Here is a 25,309-nt window from a genome sequence, read left to right on the forward strand (position 1 = left end):
AATTTCTAATATTTTAAGACGAGCCAAAAATTCATCGGTTATACATTTTAATAGTACATTGATTACAGAATCTTCTGGTATCAAGCAGACAACAGCGTACAGACTTTTTCATTTGCTATACATAAATTAAGGATGCGTCGCATGGGGTCAGCGGTAAAAAAGTATCGATTTCTAATATTTAAAGACGAGCCAAAAATTCATCGATTATACATTTTAATAATATATTGATTACAGAATCATTTGGTACCAAACAGACATCAGCGTACAAATTTTTTAACTTGATATACATAAAATAAGGTTGCGTCGCATAGGGTCAGCGGTAAAAAGTATCGATTTCCAATATTTTAAGACGAGCCAAAAATTCATCGATTATACATTTTAATAGTACATTGATTACAGAATCGTTTGGTACCCAACAGACACCAGCGTACAAATTTTTTAACTTGATATACATAAAATAATGGTGTGTCGCATAGGGTCAGCGGTAAAAAAGTATAGAATTCTAATATTTAAAGACGAGCCAAAAATTCATCGATTATACATTTTAATAATATATTGATTACAGAATCATTTGGTACCAAACAGACATCAGCGTACAAATTTTTTAACTTGATATACATAAAATAAGATTGCGTCGCATAGGGTCAGCGGTAAAAAAGTATCGATTTCTCATATTTTAAGACGAGCCAAAAATTCATCGATTATACATTTTAATAGTACATTGAATACAGAATCTTTTGGTACTATGCAGACACCAGCGTACAAATTTTTTAATACGATAAACATAAAATAAGTATGCGTCGCATAGGGTCCGCGTCAAAAAAGTATCGATTTCTAATATTTAAAGACGAGCCAAAAATTCATCGATTATACATTTTAATGGTACATTGATTACACAATCTTTTGGTACCAAGCATACAACAGCGTACAAACTTTTTCATTTGCTATACATAAATTAAGGATGCGTCGCATGGGGTCAGCGATAAAAAAGTATCGATTTCTAATATTTAAAGACGAGCCAAAAATTCATCGATTATACATTTTAATAGTACATTGATTACAGAATCTTTTGGTACCAAGCAGACAACAGCGTACAAACTTTTTCATTTGCTATACATAAATTAAGGGTGCGTCGCATGGGGTCAGCGGTAAAAAAGTATCGATTTCTAATATTTAAAGACGAGCCAAAAATTCATCGATTATACATTTTAATAATACATTGATTACAGAATCATTTGGTACCAAACAGACACCAGCGTACAAATTTTTTAACTTGATATACATAAAATAAGGTTGCGTCGCATAGAGTCAGCGGTAAAAAGTATCGATTTTTAATATTTTAAGACGAGCCAAAAATTCATCGATTATACATTTTAATAGTATATTGAATACAGAATCTTTTGGTACCATGCAGACACCAGCGTACAAATTTTTTAATACGATAAACATTAAATAAGGATGCGTCGCACAGGGTCCGCGTCAAAAAAGAATCCATTTCTAATATTTAGAGACGAGCCAAAAATTCATCGATTATAAATTTTAATAGTACATTGATTACACAATCTTTTGGTACCAAGCAGAAAACAGCGTACAAATTTTTTAACTTGATATACATAAAATAAGATTGCGTCGCATGGGGTCAGCGGTAAAAAAGTATCGATTTCTAATATTTAAAGACGAGCCAAAAATTCATCGATTATTCATTTTAATAGTACATTGATTACAGAATCTTTTGGTACCATGCAGACACCAGCGTACAAATTTTTTAATACGATAAACATAAAATAACGATGCGTCGCACAAGGTCCGCGTCAAAAAAGTATCGATTTCTAATATTTAAAGACGAGCCAAAAATTCATGGATTATACATTTTAATAGTACATTGATTACACAATCTTTTGGTACCAAGCAGAAAACAGCGTACAAATTTTTTAACTTGATATACATAAAATAAGATTGCGTCGCATGGGGTCAGCGGTAAAAAAGTATCGATTTCTAATATTTAAAGACGAGCCAAAAATTCATCGATTATACATTTTAATAATACATTGATTACAGAATCATTTGGTACCAAACAGACACCAGCGTACAAATTTTTTAACTTGATATACATAAAATAAGGTTGCGTCGCATAGGGTCAGCGGTAAAAAAGTATCGATTTCTCATATTTTAAGACGAGCCAAAAATTCATCGATTATACATTTTAATAGTACATTGAATACAGAATCTTTTGGTACCAAGCAGACAACAGCGTACAAATTTTTCATTTGCTATACATAAATTAAGGATGCGTCGCATGGGGTCAGCGGTAAAAAAGTATCGATTTCTAATATTTAAAGACGAGCCAAAAATTCATCGATTATACATTTTAATGGTACATTGATTACACAATCTTTTGGTACCAAGCATACAACAGCGTACAAACTTTTTCATTTGCTATACATAAATTAAGGATGCGTCGAATGGGGTCAGCGATAAAAAAGTATCGATTTCTAATATTTAAAGACGAGCCAAAAATTCATCGATTATACATTTTAATAGTACATTGATTACAGAATCTTTTGGTACCAAGCAGACAACAGCGTACAAACTTTTTCATTTGCTATACATAAATTAAGGATGCGTCGCATGGGGTCAGCGGTAAAAAAGTATCGATTTCTAATATTTAAAGACGAGCCAAAAATTCATCGATTATACATTTCAATAATACATTGATTACAGAATCCTTTGGTACCAAACAGACACCAGCGTACAAATTTTTTAACTTGATATACATAAAATAAGGTTGCGTCGCATAGAGTCAGCGGTAAAAAGTATCGATTTTTAATATTTTAAGACGAGCCAAAAATTCATCGATTATACATTTTAATAGTATATTGAATACAGAATCTTTTGGTACCATGCAGACACCAGCGTACAAATTTTTTAATACGATAAACATTAAATAAGGATGCGTCGCACAGGGTCCGCGTCAAAAAAGAATCCATTTCTAATATTTAGAGACGAGCCAAAAATTCATCGATTATAAATTTTAATAGTACATTGATTACACAATCTTTTGGTACCAAGCAGAAAACAGCGTACAAATTTTTTAACTTGATATACATAAAATAAGATTGCGTCGCATGGGGTCAGCGGTAAAAAAGTATCGATTTCTAATATTTAAAGACGAGCCAAAAATTCATCGATTATACATTTTAATAATACATTGATTACAGAATCATTTGGTACCAAACAGACACCAGCGTACAAATTTTTTAACTTGATATACATAAAATAAGGTTGCGTCGCATAGAGTCAGCGGTAAAAAGTATCGATTTTTAATATTTTAAGACGAGCCAAAAATTCATCGATTATACATTTTAATAGTATATTGAATACAGAATCTTTTGGTACCATGCAGACACCAGCGTACAAATTTTTTAATACGATAAACATAAAATAAGGATGCGTCGCACAGGGTCCGCGTCAAAAAGAATCCATTTCTAATATTTAGAGACGAGCCAAAAATTCATCGATTATAAATTTTAATAGTACATTGATTACACAATCTTTTGGTACCAAGCAGAAAACAGCGTACAAATTTTTTAACTTGATATACATAAAATAAGATTGCGTCGCATGGGGTCAGCGGTAAAAAAGTATCGATTTCTAATATTTAAAGACGAGCCAAAAATTCATCGATTATACATTTTAATAATACATTGATTACAGAATCATTTGGTACCAAACAGACACCAGCGTACAAATTTTTTAACTTGATATACATAAAATAAGGTTGCGTCGCATAGGGTCAGCGGTAAAAAAGTATCGATTTCTCATATTTTAAGACGAGCCAAAAATTCATCGATTATACATTTTAATAGTACATTGAATACAGAATCTTTTGGTACTATGCAGACACCAGCGTACAAATTTTTTAATACGATAAACATAAAATAAGTATGCGTCGCATAGGGTCCGCGTCAAAAAAGTATCGATTTCTAATATTTAAAGACGAGCCAAAAATTCATGGATTATTCATTTTAATAGTACATTGATTACAGAATCTTTTGGTACCATGCAGACACCAGCGTACAAATTTTTTAATACGATAAACATAAAATAACGATGCGTCGCACAAGGTCCGCGTCAAAAAAGTATCGATTTCTAATATTTAAAGACGAGCCAAAAATTCATCGATTATACATTTTAATAGTACATTGATTACACAATCTTTTGGTACCATGGAGACACCAGCGTACAAATTTTTTAATACGATAAACATAAAATAAGTAGCGTCGCACAGGGTCCGCGGTAAAAAAGTATTAATTTCTAATATTTTAAGACGAGCCAAAAATTCATCGGTTATACATTTTAATAGTACATTGATTACAGAATCTTCTGGTATCAAGCAGACAACAGCGTACAGACTTTTTCATTTGCTATACATAAATTAAGGATGCGTCGCATGGGGTCAGCGGTAAAAAAGTATCGATTTCTAATATTTAAAGACGAGCCAAAAATTCATCGATTATACATTTTAATAATATATTGATTACAGAATCATTTGGTACCAAACAGACATCAGCGTACAAATTTTTTAACTTGATATACATAAAATAAGGTTGCGTCGCATAGGGTCAGCGGTAAAAAGTATCGATTTCCAATATTTTAAGACGAGCCAAAAATTCATCGATTATACATTTTAATAGTACATTGATTACAGAATCGTTTGGTACCCAACAGACACCAGCGTACAAATTTTTTAACTTGATATACATAAAATAATGGTGTGTCGCATAGGGTCAGCGGTAAAAAAGTATAGAATTCTAATATTTTAAGACGAGCCAAAAATTCATCGATTATACATTTTAATAGTACATTGATTACAGAATCTTTTGGTACCATGCAGACAACAGCGTACAAATTTTTTAACTTGATATACATAAAATAAGATTGCGTCGCATGGGGTCAACGGTAAAAAAGTATCGATGTCTAATATTTAAAGACGAGCCAAAAATTCATCGATTATACATTTTAATAATATATTGATTACAGAATCATTTGGTACCAAACAGACACCAGCGTACAAATTTTTTAACTTGATATACATAAAATAAGGTTGCGTCGCATAGGGTCAGCGGTAAAAAAGTATCGATTTCTCATATTTTAAGACGAGCCAAAAATTCATCGATTATACATTTTAATAGTACATTGAATACAGAATCTTTTGGTACTATGCAGACACCAGCGTACAAATTTTTTAATACGATAAACATAAAATAAGTATGCGTCGCATAGGGTCCGCGTCAAAAAAGTATCGATTTCTAATATTTAAAGACGAGCCAAAAATTCATCGATTATACATTTTAATAATACATTGATTACAGAATCATTTGGTACCAAAGAGACATCAGCGTACAAATTTTTTAACTTGATATACATAAAATAAGATTGCGTCGCCTGGGGTCAGCGGTAAAAAAGTATCGATTTCTCATACTTTAAGACGAGCCAAAAATTCATCGATTATACATTTTAATAGTACATTGAATACACAATCTTTTGGTACCATGGAGACACCAGCGTACAAATTTTTTAATACGATAAACATAAAATAAGTAGCGTCGCACAGGGTCCGCGGTAAAAAAGTATTAATTTCTAATATTTTAAGACGAGCCAAAAATTCATCGGTTATACATTTTAATAGTACATTGATTACAGAATCCTCTGGTATCAAGCAGACAACAGCGTACAGACTTTTTCATTTGCTATACATAAATTAAGGATGCGTCGCATGGGGTCAGCGGTAAAAAAGTATCGATTTCTAATATTTAAAGACGAGCCAAAAATTCATCGATTATAAATTTTAATAGTACATTGATTACACAATCTTTTGGTACCAAGCAGAAAACAGCGTACAAATTTTTTAACTTGATATACATAAAATAAGATTGCGTCGCATGGGGTCAGCGGTAAAAAAGTATCGATTTCTAATATTTAAAGACGAGCCAAAAATTCATCGATTATACATTTTAATAATACATTGATTACAGAATCATTTGGTACCAAACAGACACCAGCGTACAAATTTTTTAACTTGATATACATAAAATAAGGTTGCGTCGCATAGAGTCAGCGGTAAAAAATTTCGATTTTTAATATTTTAAGACGAGCCAAAAATTCATCGATTATACATTTTAATAGTATATTGAATACAGAATCTTTTGGTACCATGCAGACACCAGCGTACAAATTTTTTAATACGATAAACATAAAATAAGGATGCGTCGCACAGGGTCCGCGTCAAAAAGAATCCATTTCTAATATTTAGAGACGAGCCAGAAATTCATCGATTATAAATTTTAATAGTACATTGATTACACAATCTTTTGGTACCAAGCAGAAAACAGCGTACAAATTTTTTAACTTGATATACATAAAATAAGATTGCGTCGCATGGGGTCAGCGGTAAAAAAGTATCGATTTCTAATATTTAAAGACGAGCCAAAAATTCATCGATTATACATTTTAATAATACATTGATTACAGAATCATTTGGTACCAAACAGACACCAGCGTACAAATTTTTTAACTTGATATACATAAAATAAGGTTGCGTCGCATAGGGTCAGCGGTAAAAAAGTATCGATTTCTCATATTTTAAGACGAGCCAAAAATTCATCGATTATACATTTTAATAGTACATTTAATACAGAATCTTTTGGTACTATGCAGACACCAGCGTACAAATTTTTTAATACGATAAACATAAAATAAGTATGCGTCGCATAGGGTCCGCGTCAAAAAAGTATCGATTTCTAATATTTAAAGACGAGCCAAAAATTCATCGATTATACATTTTAATAATACATTGATTACAGAATCATTTGGTACCAAACAGACACCAGCGTACAAATTTTTTAACTTGATATACATAAAATAAGGTTGCGTCGCATAGGGTCAGCGGTAAAAAGTATCGATTTCCAATATTTTAAGACGAGCCAAAAATTCATCGATTATACATTTTAATAGTACATTGATTACAGAATCTTTTGGTACCAAGCAGACAACAGCGTACAAACTTTTTCATTTGCTATACATAAATTAAGGATGCGTCGCATGGGGTCAGCGGTAAAAAGTATTGATTTCCAATATTTTAAGACGAGCCAAAAATTCATCGATTATACATTTTAATAGTACATTGATTACAGAATCATTTGGTACCCAACAGACACCAGCGTACAAATTTTTTAACTTGATATACATAAAATAATGGTGTGTCGCATAGGGTCAGCGGTAAAAAAGTATCGATATCTAATATTTAAAGACGAGCCAAAAATTCATCGATTATACATTTTATTAATACATTGATTACAGAATCATTTGGTACCAAACAGACACCAGCGTACAAATTTTTTAACTTGATTTACATAAAATAAGGTTGCGTCGCATAGGGTCAGCGGTAAAAAGTATCGATTTCCAATATTTTAAGACGAGCCAAAAATTCATCGATTATACATTTTAATAGTACATTGATTACAGAATCTTTTGGTACCAAGCAGACAACAGCGTACAAACTTTTTCATTTGCTATACATAAATTAAGGATGCGTCGCATGGGGTCAGCGGTAAAAAGTATTGATTTCCAATATTTTAAGACGAGCCAAAAATTCATCGATTATACATTTTAATAGTACATTGATTACAGAATCATTTGGTACCCAACAGACACCAGCGTACAAATTTTTTAACTTGATATACATAAAATAATGGTGTGTCGCATAGGGTCAGCGGTAAAAAAGTATCGATATCTAATATTTAAAGACGAGCCAAAAATTCATCGATTATACATTTTAATAGTACATTGATTACAGAATCTTTTGGTACCAAGCAGACAACAGCGTACAAATTTTTTAACTTGATATACATAAAATAAGATTGCGTCGCATGGGGTCAGCGGTAAAAAAGTATCGATTTCTAATATTTAAAGACGAGCCAAAAATTCATCGATTATACATTTTAATAATACATTGATTACAGAATCATTTGGTACCAAACAGACACCAGCGTACAAATTTTTTAACTTGATATACATAAAATAAGGTTGCGTCGCATAGGGTCAGCGGTAAAAAAGTATCGATTTCTCATATTTTAAGACGAGCCAAAAATTCATCGATTATACATTTTAATAGTACATTGAATACAGAATCTTTTGGTACTATGCAGACACCAGCGTACAAATTTTTTAATACGATAAACATAAAATAAGTATGCGTCGCATAGGGTCCGCGTCAAAAAAGTATCGATTTCTAATATTTAAAGACGAGCCAAAAATTCATCGATTATACATTTTAATAGTACATTGTATACAGAATCTTTTGGTACCAAGCAGACAACAGCGTACAAATTTTTTAACTTGATATACATAAAATAATATTGCGTCGCATGGGGTCAGCGGTAAAAACGTATCGATTTCTAATATTTAAAAACGAGCCAAAAATTCATCCATTATACATTTTAATAATACATTGATTACAGAATCATTTGATACCAAACAGACACCAGCGTACAAACTTTTTCATTTGCTATACATAAATTAAGGATGCGTCGCATGGGGTCAGCGGTAAAAAAGTATCGATTTCTAATATTTAAAGACGAGCCAAAAATTCATCGATTATTCATTCTAATAGTACATTGAATACAGAATCTTTTGGTACCAAGCAGACACCAGCGTACAAATTTTTTAACATAATATACATAAAATAAGGTTGCGTCGCATAGGGTCAGCGGTAAAAAGTATCGATTTCCAATATTTTAAGACGAGCCAAAAATTCATCGATTATACATTATAGTAGTACATTGAATACAGAATCTTTTGGTACCAAGCAGACAACAGCGTACAAACTTTTTCATTTGCTATACATAAATTAAGGATGCGTCGCATGGGGTCAGCGGTAAAAAAGTATCGATTTCTAATATTTAAAGACGAGCCAAAAATTCATCGATTATACATTTTAATAGTACATTGAATACAGAATCTTTTGGTACCAAGCAGACAACAGCGTACAAACTTTTTCATTTGCTATACATAAATTAAGGATGCGTCGCATGGGGTCAGCGGTAAAAAAGTATCGATTTCTAATATTTAAAGACGAGCCAAAAATTCATCGATTATTCATTTTAATAGTACATTGAATACAGAATCTTTTGGTACCATGCAGACACCAGCGTACAAATTTTTTAACTTGATATACATAAAATAAGATTGCGTCGCATGGGATCAGCGGTAAAAAAGTATCGATTTCTAATATTTAAAGACGAGCCAAAAATTCATCGATTATACATTTTAATAATACATTGATTACAGAATCATTTGGTACCAAACAGACACCAGCGTACAAATTTTTTAACATAATATACATAAAATAAGGTTGCGTCGCATAGGGTCAGCGGTAAAAAGTATCGATTTCCAATATTTTAAGACGAGCCAAAAATTCATCGATTATACATTATAGTAGTACATTGAATACAGAATCTTTTGGTACCAAGCAGACAACAGCGTACAAACTTTTTCATTTGCTATACATAAATTAAGGATGCGTCGCATGGGGTCAGCGTTAAAAAGTATCGATTTCTAATATTTAAAGACGAGCCAAAAATTCATCGATTATACATTTTAATAGTACATTGAATACAGAATCTTTTGGTACCAAGCTGACAACAGCGTACAAATTTTTTAACTTGATATACATAAAATGTGATTGCGTCGCATGGGGTCAGCGGTAAAAAAGTATCGATTTCTAATATTTAAAGACGAGCCAAAAATTCATCGATTATTCATTTTAATAGTACATTGAATACAGAATCTTTTGGTACCAAGCAGACACCAGCGTACAAATTTTTTAACTTGATATACATAAAATAAGATTGCGTCGCATGGGGTCAGCGGTAAAAAAGTATCGATTTCTAATATTTAAAGACGAGCCAAAAATTCATCGATTATACATTTTAATAATACATTGATTACAGAATCATTTGGTACCAAACAGACACCAGCGTACAAATTTTTTAACATAATATACATAAAATAAGGTTGCGTCGCATAGGGTCAGCGGTAAAAAGTATCGATTTCCAATATTTTAAGACGAGCCAAAAATTCATCGATTATACATTTTAATAGTACATTGATTACAGAATCTTTTCGTACCATGCAGACACCAGCGTACAAATTTTTTAATACGATAAACATAAAATAAGGAAGCGTCGCACAGGGTCCGCGTCAAAAAAGTATCGATTTCTATTATTTAAAGACGAGCCAAAAATTCAACGATTATACATTATAGTAGTACATTGAATACAGAATCTTTTGGTACCAAGCAGACAACAGCGTACAAACTTTTTCATTTGCTATACATAAGTTAAGGATGCGTCGCATGGGGTCAGCGGTAAAAAAGTATCGATTTCTAATATTTAAAGACGAGCCAAAAATTCATCGATTATACATTTTAATAGTACATTGATTACAGAATCATTTGGTACCCAACAGACACCAGCGTACAAACTTTTTCATTTGCTATACATAAATTAAGGATGCGTCGCATAGGATCAACTGTAAAAAAGTATCGATTTCTAATATTTTAAGTCGAGCCAAAAATTCATCGTATATATATTTCAATAGTGTATTGTTTGCAGATTATCTTTGTACCATAAGCATACCAGCGTACTACCTTTTTGGTCTAATATACGTTATATAAATCTGCGCCGTATGGGATTTGCGGCTTAAAAATTTTAATTTTGGATATTTCAAAACGTGCAAAAAATTAATCTTATATACATTTTAACAGTACATTGTCTGCACATTATTACGAATGATGCGTGACTGCATGCATATATCGCGGTAATATATGTCGAAACTCATTTCTACTGCGCATTCGGAATTCGAATTATATCAAGATTATCGAAAAGTGTCGGACGAAATATATTTGTGATTCTAATTAAGAAAATAATTTTTGTTTTAAAAATTATATCTACGAAACCTTAATTGTAAATTTGTATTCATGTCTCACTTCTATTCTTAACTTAATAAATATACTTCTTAATTAAATAAATATATTAGAAAATATTAATATAGTAATGTAATTAAATTTTAAAATAGTAATATGTTATAAAAATTAAAATAGCAATATATTGTAAGTAATATGTTGTAATATCTTATCCTCGATTAATATTTTTGTTACAGAAATCAGCTGATTAAAACGTTAATTTGCTAATTAATTTTTAAAATAAGAATATGTTATAACATTTAAAATAATATGTTTTAAATAATGTAATATATAATTCCTTAAACTCGATTAATATTTATAATAGCTATCAGCTGATTTCTGTCAAAAAATATTAATCGAGTTTAAGGAATTATATATTATTTTAATTTTTATAACATATTTTTATTTTAAAATTTAATTGGCAATGTAATGCTTTAATCATCTGATTTCTGTAAAAAAATATTAATGAAGTTTAAACAAACTTTATATAAATACATCATACTTTTTTTAATAAAATCGAGGAATGGCATAACGCGCGCTTGTGTTATTCTAGTCTTTTTCTAAAAAAGACATATTAAGTCGATTCTCGCAAGTATTGTTGCCTCTTGTCCGCGAAAATATTAATCAAAATTTAAAGTATTATAACATATTATTTAAAACATGTCATTATTTTATTTAATTTTATTTTGGACTAACTGTCAAACTGCTAACTGCTAACCCTCGTGATGACAGCTTTTCGATGCTACGAATATAACACAACGCGTATCGACAGAGAGCCAATCAGCATCGCGGAAAAGCGACAACAATGTCAATAACATGCCTTTTTTAGAAAGGGGATATACTATTTAATATTGAATATATTAAAATAAATCGAGAATAAAGCACATTCTGAATTAAATGCAAACATACTTAAATAGATTCAAAATTTAATAATTTTTTAAATAATAATTGTCTTCAATTTATTAACGAGTAAATTTATCAAATTGATAATTGAAATAGATTGATGAATTGTAAATCAAAGGAAACGGGAAAAAGCACTGTAAATGTTTTATTTAAATATGTAAACGTTTTATTTAAATGTTTTATTTAAAAATGTAAAAAAGCATATGTATACAAACTTTTATGATATATTTCTACTTCGTACACACATATACATATATTGGAATTCGTGTCAGTACATTGATGCATTCGTGTGCAACGATTTGCTTTACCGTTGCACTCTCCTTTCATTAACCACGAATTACAAAAAATTGTTGATTCTCGAACGGTACTTGCACTCTATCTCGGCCTCAATATATTAACACTTCCGGTTGCGCACACGTAAGAATGTACTTTCTCGAGTACAGGTTCATGGAATATTGGAGGCCGCGATGGAACGCCTCCGCACATTACTTCTTAACTTTAATTTCTAGTTCAATAAAATAAAGGTAAAATAATAACATTTTTTTCATAATTTCAAGTTTCGATAAAATTAAAAAAATACAAAAACATATTTATTTTATTAATTTTATATAATAAAACTTGAACAGGTAAAAAACTCTAAGATTTTCACACTGCATTAATTAAATCGCATGTAGGTATTCTTGAGAAACATAGATACCTCTATTATTATAATATATACTATATTAAATCATTTTTCCCTTATCACATCTCAATTCTAGTAAGACCAAGAAAAATATTTTTAGAATATCTCAAAGTGTTATAGTTTCCATTGACTTATTTGTTGTGTAATTTTTGTTTATAATTTTTATAAAATTATAACAAGCACATCTCTATAAAATAAAAACAATTTTTTTGTGTTTTACTTTAGAAAATTAATTATAAAATATTTTTCCATTTTTTTAATTATAAATAATAATATAAAAAATGTTGGCATCTGATTTATATTACAAATTGAAACTCAGTCTCCTTCTAGAATTGAGTTTCCATCATCGATAGAAACAAAGCACAGTAATCACCGTACTCAGACGATGAACAATTAGTACTGATTCTCGGTGACGGGTCGTATACCAGGCTGCTGTTGATTGTACCCAAGTTGTTGATTGTATCCGACCTGCTGATACTGCTGGTCCGGATTATACGCGGACGGTATGCGAGCCTGCGTGTACGAACTGGCCTGAGCCTGGTAAGCAGCACCCTGACCCTGGTAAGCACCAGCCTGACCCTGGTAAGCACCAGCCTGACCCTGGTAAGCACCAGCCTGACCCTGGTAAGCATCACCTTGACCTTGGTAAGCACCACCCTGACCTTGGTAAGCACCACCCTGATTTTGGTACTGTGCTTGCTGTATCGGTTGCTGCTGCTGCGGCGGGTCCACGCGATGCGGCACGTACGGTTTGTCCGGACGGTATAAAATCTGGTTGGCGATGATGTCGTGCGGTATCTGTGCCTGGTATCTGAGCAAGTCGCGCAGTTGAGACGGCAGATTGGTCGAGTACTGCGGCTGCGGCTCCGTCGGTGGCTGGGATATCCTGCCGTACTGCTGTTGAGGATGCGTTTGACGTTTGCTTCTCGATTGACCGCGCGACTTGGGACGTCGTTCCGGGGTATATGTGGGCGCCGGCACCGGGGCGGGTGGTGGTGCAGCTGCAGCTTCCTGTGCAAGCTGCCGAAGATGCTCTCGGACCTGCTGGGACTGAGCCTGTACTGCGGCCGCCTCGTCGAATCTATGAACCAGTCATTGGAAATTAAAGCTATCTATCTCGGTTTGCATCTTACATGCGCGTACAATATTACAAATATTTTTACAAGGATATAAATATAGATAAATGATAATTAATTAAATATATATTGATAGAAATATAGATAGACATAAAAATTAATTAGACGTCATCGTTGTTTGGTACCTGTATGGTTCCGGAATTATGTTGAGGTACGGAATTTGCTGTTGGAACTGCAGCAACTGCTGGATTCGTTCCGGTGCGTTAGAGTAAGGCTTGTATTGCGGAATGGGATCCGCTTGCGACTGCGGTTGTGGTTGTGGTTGCGGTTGCGGTTGCGGCCGATACGCTCGCTGTCGAGAGCCGCGCTGAACTGGTGCGGCTGCGATTTGTCTTGCGTACTGCGGTTCCGCCTGCACTTGCGGATGCGTTTGACGGTCGTACGATCTCCAGTTTACTCTGTATCCTTTTGATACATATTTATGTCAGATCAATTTGTTACGCATATATATATGAGACGACATGATAAAGAGCTGCTACTATACCGCTGGGATCGTTGTACTGGAGCGCCTTCGCGTTACCCTGATTAGCATCGTATGGTCCCTGAATTGTGGACTGGCTGTGCCCATCGGTAGCCCCTTGTATGTTGTAAGTAGCCGCTCCACCATCCGAAGGCCCTTGAATCTGAAAGTCCGTGTGCCCATCCGTAGCACCTTGGATCCTGAAGTTGCTACCGTCAGTCGCCCCTTGAATGGTAAAGTCTCCAGGACCTCCTCCTTCTAAAAATCGAAAACATGCAAAGATATTATATAGAAAATATAGAGATAAAAAAATTTCAAAGTCTACATATTTATTCACATGCTGTTGGGTATCTATCATAAGGTGTACCATTTTCGAAAATTAAAAATAAAATTTTTAATGATAGTAAAATTTCGAAGTTACAAATTAGAATGTCTTAAAATGACCCAAAAAAATAAAAATAAAAATTCACGAACTTACGAAATCTATTAAAATATGCGAAGACAGGTATAAATTGTTTTGCATTAGCGATCGCTTATCTGCGCTTACCGCTTGCATCTGTGTATTCGATTCCTTTCTCCTCACTGAACTTAAGACCCTGAGCCCGTCGATGCCCGTCGCTAGGTCCTTGAATCGAGAATTCAGCTAGGCACATGGGAAGTGCCATCAACAATAAAACCTATAACATTGAATTTAATACGAATTTGATATGCATTTTAATATGGCATAATAAAATGCGGCCTCTATGATTTGTGCAAGACGAAAATTATTATCAAGTTATATAATAGTTTAAATATTGCGCCCAAGGGAAAAAATAATTAGACAAAGAAATGAATAAGATCATTTAATATTAACAATTTCTACAATTGTGTTAATGATAAATAATACTATCTTCGATGAATTAATTTACTTACATACTTTTCGTTTTTATATCAATTCGACCATTACAATAAAATAAATGAATGTACATTAATTACAGTCGAACGTCTACATTGCTCTCGACGTTAAGCATGCTCGCTGATTTCGTAACCAGACAGATCAACGATCATTATCTAACGCGCGTGGCACTAAACCTGAATCTAGTATCTTACGACGTGTACTATATTGCATATATGGAAGTGTATCGAGCAAACGGGAAGCTGGAAGCGAAAGTCAGCGAGCGCATGAATCTTTAATCAACCGGTAGCCGCGGTAATCGGGAAAAGGTGAGCACGTTGAACGTCGCAAGGCGTACTCGAGCTGCAACGCGATCGCAAGACAGAAAAGCAGGTGGAAGAAAAAAAAGGTGCGAGTCGTAAGACGACTAAGGAGATCGAATGTGCAACAGTTACTCGACGTTACGCACGGCCGGTAGAAAGTGAGATATCTAATCAGACCAGAAACGCTTGTGGCGCTATTATTCGGAAAAACAAGTTCCTATTAGCTTAATTCGCTTGAAAATGTCTTCGTTCTAAATTCTAAAATTATACGCATGAATTTTATCTCGCGGAACGAGGAACCTTTTAGCGACATTTCACGAGACACGAATCGCGACATGCAAGCTGGTTATTGAGGCCTGCGAGTTTTCTCGATTAAGTAAAAAAGATCCGGTGAAGTAGAAAATTGAGATAGCTGTTAAAATGTGTGTAATATAATATTTACAAAATGTATAAAAAGATAGCCATTCTTAGACATGAATAATGAAAAGACAGATATACGATTGAAGAATAAAATATTGTTATTGGCCAAAATTAAAGTAAGAGATGTTCTGTTTATAATTAAATTTTTATATTTGTTATTTGCTATGAATATCTTTTACATTTCAATGTGACTCGATATTTATCAGATAAAATTTATATGGAGGGGAACGAAGCAAATGGACAGAACGAATTACTTTCCATGTTGGAACTTTGATTCGCGAACTTGCGACAAGATTTCGAAATCTTGATTGCTCGTATCCGCCAATTGATAATTAACTCGCGAAATGCATTCTCGGCCAGTGACTGTGATAATTAAGCGGCATTCCAAATCGTCGCCTGTCTTGCGACATCAAACGATGTAATTAAGTACACGATATTTGTCATTTCCTTGTACGCGCTTGTTACCTTTCGATGTAAGATAGCATCTCTGATTAATCAAGCGATTTGCTATTTCTGAATCTCTTGCACAAATACAATTTTAGGAAAATAAATTTAATTTTTGTAGACGTACTTGTGCGATACAAAAATGATAATGAGTTAAAAATAAATAATATGACATTTCAATATAGAAGAAATTAAAGAATTTTATTATTGAAATTTTGTTTTAATAATATAATATAATATATTGAAAAGAAATTTGAAATAAATATCTATAATTTTATTCTGTGAACACACACACATAAATCCATTCGATGAAATTAGTATCTAGAAATAAGGAGACAGAATAAAATTAAAAAAAAAGTGCAAAAGAGTATATATATGCAAATATTAAATTGTTCGATTAATATTCGAAGAAGCACATGCGTTTAATTAAATGCATCCGACACTCCGTTCCGGAACGTGTCTTGCATTTCTTGCCTTCATGATGCGACAAGATGATTTTCACGAAGTATCTACGGGATTTATTAATCGTGGCACACTTTATTGCTCGTACAACTCGCATATTCAATGTAATTAAGCGCACGCGACTTCATCTCACCTACATTAATTCTCGTCGAAAGGAAAAACATGATTCTTGGAACACGCGCGTATGTTCTACATTGTATCTTCTACAGTGTTTTTCGATGTGACACGAAGACTTTCGAATTTAGGAAAAAACATAATAAGGTCGTACTTACATGCAATTTCATGGTGAGAAAGCTAGTCGATTCGTTCGAGGGTGGAGTGTTTCTGAGGCGGGCGCGCGATCACCAGAACAACTTTATAGTCGGCCACGTAAAAGGAACCTTTCGACGACGGGGATGTGACTCGGCGAGAGCCACCTCCATTAGTCAGCCGACCGATATCCAACAATTACTATTCTCTTTACAAACGCGAGTGTGTTAAAAAAAATACTTCCGGCGCTGAGTAACAGTCTTACGTTAATTACGATGTAAAATTTTATTTGCAGAATGCATGAATAAATTGAAATTTTGATCTATAAATGCTCATTTTTATTTGCGTGAATTTCTCTGCTTAAAAATTCAATGTATGGCCTTTAGATTCTTATTTATTTATTATTATGCGAGATGTATAATTTTAATGATGAATTCTTTAACGAATTCGAGTTAATTAATAGCAATTCGAAAATAATTTAATTCTATCAATGTAACACAATCAATTTGCTCTTTGCTCATTGCAGATTCGTTTCACCTGTATTTTGATTTTTTTAATATAAAACAGAGAATAAAGAAAGACTCGATATTTTACACAACAATAGCAAAGATTTTTAAACAAAATAATTTAAATAAATAAATAAATAAATTTTACAAAATTATTAATGCATTTTCTCTAAAATAATTTAATTTCACGCTTTTACGATAATTTAATGCAATTTTAATCCTATAATATTTGCTTATTTGCAAATAAAATCTAAAGTTTTGTTTGCCTCTTTAAACTTTCTTCGTGCAACGTACGAGGAACGGCTTACTAATGAGGCATTCATCTTCTATACAATGTATAATCGTGAAAAGTCTCGAGTGCATCAGTGAAAAACTAGTCGCAGCGAAATGCGATTTAATACAAAGTTTCTCAGGCAGTCTCCTTGCAAAGGTTACGGTGCGAAGACTATGCGCATCCGTAATTGATTGCCGACATTGAATTGAATCATTATCTTGTCATGTTACATAAAGGCGCGCTATACTCTATTGTTTTTAGAATAGAAATAATTAAAATAATATGGTTCCAAGTTTTGAAGAAGAGAAAACAGAAAAAAAATTTCTAAAATTTCCATTTATTACAATATTGAACTATAGGTAATAACTACGAAAGTGTCATTAAAGAGAAATTATTCCTTAATGTGGGTGTTGCATTACTCGAAGATTTTCTTATAAGAATATACCTTTAAATTAACATCATTCTTCATGCTACGTTCTCGATTCGACATATCCTAGAAATTATAAATTCCTATTTTTACAATAAATTTGATAATAGATCTCTGTTGCTTCGTATTATTAAAGTCTTATTATTAGTTCCACAGATTTCTGTCTTTCATGCGTAATTATATCGTAGCGTACTTTTATTTTATTCAATTATTCGACTGCAAAGTTGCTCTTACTTATAAGCAGAAATGTCATTACGTCAGTTTACAGTAGAAAGTTACACCGTGTCGCATTACATTACATATAGACAAATACTCGATCTCCCGTGAAATTACAGATAATCCCAAGATTTGCATTGACATCTGAAAACAATACGATACGATTCATTTATCGAAGAAATAATACTCGATAAATAAAACGGGACGATAATATGATACAGAATAATTCATGAAGAGAATGGATAACTTCTTTAAAAACTGATTTACATCAAATAGCTGGATTCAAGAAAATTAAAATATTCATTATGCGTGTGTCTGATAGAATTAAGATTATTATTAAATAAACATTGTATTCTAGTAAAATGGGAAATATAATTTAATAGATTAAAATTTATCATATTTTATATGTATTTTTTATGACATGTTTATTTAATATTTTTTTTCTATACTTTTCTATATTCTATATATTTCTCTACATTTTAATCAATTTTAAATCTCGCTATAGTGAACTTAATTAATTGATAATGTAGCTTTGTCATTAATCACTGTGTAAAATAAGCTGTAATTTTCTTCGATTTCTTCGGACAATGGTGAATCCAAAGGGCGTGACCCTGGCAAATTGTCTGTTTGTGCAAACGCCGATAAGAGAAACAAAAAGATGAAAGTTGCGCCGTGCCATATGAGCGAGATCAGCGAGATGACGTTCACAATTACAACTCCTGGACGATGCGTCGATACGCGAAGCGTGAAGACTACGAAAGTGAACCATCAGCCTCATCCGGAGAAATGCTATCCCCGTTTCAGAAGCAATATCTTCTACGTGAAATTTTAAAAGAGACGTGATACGCTGTTTTTTAATTTACGCATTATAAATATTCTTACCTTGTATCGTCACGCATCAATGACGATATGCCTTCGATTGGATTTCTAATACTATGTATCAATTTTCGATAAGACGTTAATGCATTTCCCATCAGAAATTCGATTGATAAATGTTACAACCTACCTACGCATGTATAATATATCTTTCTTTTGTCAGGATATTCATATCTTCTAATAATTTCTTTGATTTATGTAATGCGGTCTGATAATTTCTTTTACATTACGCTGTCGATTCACTTTCTTTCGCAAAATCTGTGCTTCGAGTGTACTCTTCTCATTACATCGTAAATATCCGGGCGAGGCGCAGTATCACTTTCTAATATCACGGGAAGATCAGATATCTTTATTCAATAGAAAGCTAAAAAATTGTCCGACTTTCTATTTGTTCTAATAACGTGGAAATTATTCTTCACGTGTAATTAAACAAGCCACGCGTCGCGCAAAACGCGAACTTCCTGAAAAAAGGAGTGGATTTACGACAATCTAAAGTTTATTGAATTTTTGCTGGCACGCGCTTATTAACTTACTTTTTTTATGAGCGGAAGTTCCGCCAGTTCCGCGAGCTGAAATAATAAAAGCGAAGATTACGCGACAACGAGGTGAATGACTTTCATAATGCCAGAAGCGATGCCGGAAAACGATATTTATTTCATACAAAAAACTTATACATTCTTCACGCTATCGTGTAGTTAAGCATTTTCTATCTTATGTGCGAAAAATCGATTGAATCTTATAATTGAGTGAAATGAAAATCGAATAAAAAGAAATTGATCGGAAGGAAATTTCATAGGCCAATTTTATCATTTTCGTTTTGATGAATGTTCTGTTGCTATTATTACTTAAAATAAATTTCTATTCTTCGAATAAAAAACTTCGAATAAATGTGACTTTTTTTTATTTTAATTTTTAATTAATTTATTTATTATAATTTCTTTTTAATGATTTAATTGTATTTTACATTAGTTTTAAATCGAACAACTACTCCTTCTAATTACTCCATCTAACTCTAACGAAATCATCGTTGAGAAAAGTACACGGTGCAAGACATAATCTATCATTAAAGCGTCCATAAACGCTGCAATAATTTAAAGAGCGTAAAACGCTCGTCCTAATAAAGCCCTAATAACGCCAGAACGCTGAAAGCCATTTCTATCAATGAAAATGGAATTCGATTCGAGCGAGTCTTGAAATTATAGCTAGCCGTTCTTCTTCGAAAAGCCTATAGCGAGACAAAATATCAATTTATATATGCCGTATTAAAGATCAGACAGTTACTGACGTTGTCCCTCATCGACCGGCTTGTCCTGCGAATATTGCGCATCAACGTTATCGTTGTCCGTGTAATAAACCTTACTACGATAGTAATAAGGTCCCTTGACGTCGTCACCCAACGGCTTGGGGATGAAGACGTTCTTCGGCCTATACTGGATGCGATTCGCTGTGACATCGTACGGTATCTGCGCCTGATACTGTAACAATTGCTTGATCTCCGTAGGCATATTCTTATCAAGGTATAGCGTGGGTGCCGGAGGATCGGGCAGGGCTCCTAAGGGCGACGTCGCGACTTGTTGCTCCTGCTGATCCTCCCTGTAGACGACTCTGTCCTGATGCTCTGTCCTATCATTATACCTCTGAGGATCGATCGACTGATATCTCGCCGATGGTTGCAAATAGGCAGCTCGAGGAATTTCGGAAGCAGCCGGAGCTGGCTGATCCAATGCATATCCGCCACCGTAGAGGAAGGATGAGGGATCAACGTAGGGAGCCTGTGGCTGATAGGCCGACTCGAGCAGCTGTTTGATGTGACCCGGCACCGCGGAATATGGCTTGTAGCTGTAGTATTGCGGATTCTGGATCTGCTGGGGTTGAGGCTGCGGCGCCGAAGCGCGATGCTGAGGAGCTGGTTGCTGAATCTGTCGAAGACGATGGGACGAGCCGCCCTCGGCGCGTTGGGACCTCTGTGCGTTCGCCAATTGCGACTGCCATTGGTTCTCTGGTGTGACGTACTTCCAGTTGACTCGCGATCCTATAATAAGAGAGACCATCGCGTCCATCGTCACGATTAATGTCGGTCGTTGATTATCGGTGCTTGCGCAACACCGAGCTCACGTCGAGCGCATCACGAAAGAATTGTTCTAGAGATCTGGGATGTGAAAATCGGGTCTCGCGTGCATTGTGACAGCAATAGTGGTAACACTTAATTGCGATACATCGGGGCCAAGGTTCTCCGAAGTATATTTTTCAACGAGCGAGTTTGCGAAGGATAAAAAAAAACCTCTCTCGTACTCACCATCAATTTCGTCGTACTTGACTTGTCCTTGCGGGGCGCGACCGGGTCTCTCTACGTTTCTCGTTTGCGCCCACGCGGTCGAAATTACCGCAATAAGAAATATCTGTAACGAATTAATAATCAACAACCTTAATATAATCCGGCAATTTCATATAGAATTGATTTCAATCTAAAAGTAATAAAAATGCTCGAATAAATGTGAGGCATGATTAAAAAAATTATTCATGAATAAAAAATTGATAAAATCATATCAACTTCATCGAAATTTGATTTAAATCATTTAAGACTAATGATAAATTAATTGACACCAAGAATCAACTGACAATCCATCCTTAATAATCACAATGTCAGAAAGCTTCGTAAAATCTGTCTGATTGCACGGTGAAATTTTTTGTCACTAATTAATATATAAGAACGCGATCGTTTAATCAAAATATCCTGGACACTCACTGATAGTTTCATGGCTGCGGAGAGATGTGCGCGGATGATCGCGTCGACTTTACTCGCAGAAATCAGCCGGCGGAGTCGGCGTGGCTCTTCTATATAGTCCTGGTCGCCCCGGCGTAATTGGCGGCGAGGGTACACGGCCGGTGGCTACCTACTTTTAGAGTAATTCCGCTCCGACTAATGAGCAAACTACGGCAAAAGGCCCTCCCCAAGGATATATTATCACTCGTTGCAAGTAAATGCATCTGTCCGACGATAATAATAATATAAAATTGCTCTCAGAAGCGATTAAAAGCAATTTATTTATTCTCCTCGCGATTAGGCAACAAACGATAATTTTTCGCTTGTTACATTCTTAGTTGCGATCTGACAGATTTATACAGAAATTATTGTATCTCGAAAATATCTTGCAAATTTATTGAAAAGTGTGTGTCTTGATGACATCATTTATATTGAAAGGAAAATGAGATTGTATAATAATTATAAAGATGAAGAAGGTAAAAAATTTTAACAAAAGAGAAATGATTTTATATAGATTTAATAGAAGACCAATATATCTTAAATTGTGAACAGAAATTTGAGAGAATAAAAAATGCATTGCAAAAAAGAATTTGTTCTAACATTGAGATAATTAAAATTAGCCGACGAAAGGGCTGATTATATTAATGCGTTGACTGCACATGTTCTCCAAAGCAGTTTATTTATTTTTTTTTTTTTTTTTTTTGCATTTCAGGAATTGTAGTGAGATTGCTCTATACAATCTCGAGGATTTTAACGAGGCTTCGTAGCGCAACAAGAAACATCAGCGAAATGTGTTTTAGCTAAATCCGCATTTCAGAACGCTAAAACGGAGCCGTAGGGTATGCACTTAAATTGTCTCAAATGAAAAGTAACGACGCGATAGAAACGAGAAGAAAAAACCACTCGGTGTAAAAGAAAACTTCCGTAACAATTCTCATTATGTTATAATAAAGTATGAGATTACATAGGATTGTATCAAGTGAAAGAAAAGTTGAAAGAACTTCTTATGTTCCGTATGTTACGAGCAGTCGGATATTATTTGTTCCTTGAATTTAATCGTGTGAAGTGATAGTTTATGAGAAAAAAATAAATTATAAAAAAAAAAGATAGAGAGATCAGTTCTGGGAAATTTTATATATGTATACATACTAGTAGAACACACAACACAAGCGCGCCATTCTTCAGTTTTATATTTTTAAAAATGATATTTCTAAAAAAATAATATTTTTTGACAAAATCAGCTGATAACTGTCAGAAAATATTAATCAAGTTTAAAATACCATAACATATTATTTAATTAAAATATTAAATGTCAACACAATGGCATATATTCTAGATCTTCTTTTATCGATAAAGGAAGATCCAGATTATGGGCCTATATGTCGCCGCGGACCCTATGCGGTGCATTCTTATATTATGTATATTAAATAAAGGAATATGTACGCTGGTGTCTTCTTGGTACCAAAATTTTCTGCAAACAATGTACTATCGAAATATATGAGATAAATTTTTGGCTCGTCTTAAAATATTAAAATTCGACACTATATGTCGCCGCGGACCCTATGCGGTGCATTCTTATATTATGTATATTAAATAAAAGAATATGTACGCTGGTGTCTTCTTGGTACCAAAATATTCTGCAAACAATGTACTGTTGAATTATACAACAGATGAATTTTTGGCTCGTCTTAAAATATTAAAAGTCGACACTATGTCGCCGCGGACCCTATGCGACGCATTATTATATTATGTATATTTAATAAAAGAATGCCTTTTTTAGAAAGGAATATGTGTATGTATAAAAAAATTATTTAATACGCAAATTTTGCTGCAGCGTAAAGTGAACGTAATACTAGAGCATCTCTAATATAAATTCTTTGTAAAGGAAAAATTAATATTAGAAAGAATATCTATTTTTATTTTTTTTTTTAAGATTGCCATTTTTTATCTCACATAAAAATTTCATACATTTAAAGCATTAAAAATATTTGACTAATTGTAAATTGATTGGAGCATAGGACATATCAAATTCATGAGAACGTGAATCAATCTCGAAAGAATGCGGATTCTCCCAATTAAACGATGATCGAAACGAGTTGAAAAAAAATTGTTTTCAACGTGTTTCATAAACGCTCTATCTTGCGTTGCACAATTAAATTTACGATGTGCAAATGATCTGTGCCCTATCTGCTGTGCGCAATATGCGTCATAACATATAATAAGCCACTAATCTAGGTAAAATTGAGGGGTAAAAAACGGTTAAAAAATTTAGTATTGATCTATAAATTTCGCGAGATAATGGATTGCATCGATTTTATTGCTTCGCAGAAAGTAAATCTCGAACAACGAGATAATTACACGACTGCATGACGTTCGCAAACTTTTAATGCAATGAGACTGCAATGCAACTACTCGTGAGTAACAAGCATTATCTTTACGCATTGACGTATTAAATCACGCCAATTAAAACTCATGAATCGCAAATAACGTATCCTGTTATTTTTTATACTCCCATATACAATATATAATTTTTACATTTTACGTGATTATTATATAAGATATATAAAAAATATATTGTGTGTCATATTTTATTAGCCCTTTAATACGTTTCAATGTTAAAATAAGATATATATATGTGTGTGTGTATTTATTCTACTCTAAATATAAAATCCTTTTTCCCTCGGCAATTAAATTTCAAATTACCAAAGAATTAGAGAAGTCATTTGGAGTGGAGATAAATAGAGAAAAAGAAAAAGAATTTCTTAGATATATATATGTAAAATTAGAAGGATTATATAAAAGTATTATATAAAAAGCGAACAGGAAAATGCGCGCTTTGCGATTAAAAATCTATGAAAATCTCGTAAAACGGCGGTTCTTAACAATCTTTTCCATTTCTCTTGTCGGAGTCAAATTGACGGCAATTTTCGGATTTGCAAACGTTTTGTTGAAGAGGCAAAACGTTGCGACACATGGACCCGAACGAGCTCGTCGACCTCTGCGTGAATATAGACGAGGGAAGCCTCGCGATCGCGACAAGATTCGAAAGGTATGATCGATATAGGAGAGGAGAAAAAAGAGGAATTTGACAAGGAGGGAACGACCGGAGAAAGTCAATTATTTCTGGCCGATCGACGGAAAAGATTTTGTGTCTGCGACGTCTGATATCGCGGCGCGCCGGAAATTCACTTCACGCGGACGAAGAAATGCACTTCCTTCCATTCGAACGATTCCCCGTGATACGCGATATCTCGACAACGTTGTATTTCA

At 33.5% G+C, this 25,309-nt stretch overlaps 2 protein-coding genes across 2 annotated transcripts; both read right to left on the reverse strand.

Annotated features, from left to right (window-relative positions):
- Window positions 1–12,096: 12,096 nt before the first annotated feature.
- LOC145943920 (uncharacterized) lies at window positions 12,097–17,048 on the reverse strand. The gene is made up of 5 exons (XM_083051843.1): window positions 17,000–17,048; window positions 14,752–14,881; window positions 14,229–14,462; window positions 13,870–14,149; window positions 12,097–13,689 (listed from the first exon to the last, which is right to left on the reverse strand). Exons 1-5 carry the CDS (start codon window positions 17,009–17,011, stop codon window positions 13,002–13,004), a joined length of 1,344 nt encoding a protein of 447 aa, XP_082907969.1. The 5' UTR covers window positions 17,012–17,048; the 3' UTR covers window positions 12,097–13,001.
- A 2,851-nt stretch (window positions 17,049–19,899) lies between these two features.
- On the reverse strand, window positions 19,900–22,113 carry LOC145943557 (uncharacterized). Its single transcript, XM_083051147.1, has 3 exons — window positions 22,022–22,113; window positions 21,572–21,674; window positions 19,900–21,307 (listed from the first exon to the last, which is right to left on the reverse strand). The coding sequence occupies exons 1-3, from the start codon at window positions 22,031–22,033 to the stop codon at window positions 20,553–20,555; spliced, it is 870 nt and encodes a 289-aa protein (XP_082907273.1). The 5' UTR covers window positions 22,034–22,113; the 3' UTR covers window positions 19,900–20,552.
- Between the last annotated feature and the right edge of the window lie 3,196 nt (window positions 22,114–25,309).

Source organism: Prenolepis imparis, unplaced genomic scaffold, assembly GCF_030444845.1.
Source record: "Prenolepis imparis isolate NDT839.2.m4 unplaced genomic scaffold, iyPreImpa1.0 SCAF_12, whole genome shotgun sequence".
Lineage (NCBI taxonomy): Eukaryota > Metazoa > Arthropoda > Insecta > Hymenoptera > Formicidae > Prenolepis > Prenolepis imparis.

Bases quoted from the DNA above. Each gene is read 5' to 3' on its own strand.
- LOC145943920 (XM_083051843.1), bottom strand. The intron at 14,150-14,228 runs GTATAGTAGCAG...ATGTATCAAAAG, and splicing joins CCAGTACAACGATCCCAGCG to GATACAGAGTAAACTGGAGA. The intron at 13,690-13,869 runs GTACCAAACAAC...ACTGGTTCATAG, and splicing joins ATAATTCCGGAACCATACAG to ATTCGACGAGGCGGCCGCAG.
- LOC145943557 (XM_083051147.1), bottom strand. The intron at 21,308-21,571 runs GTGAGTACGAGA...CTCTTATTATAG, and splicing joins CAAGTACGACGAAATTGATG to GATCGCGAGTCAACTGGAAG.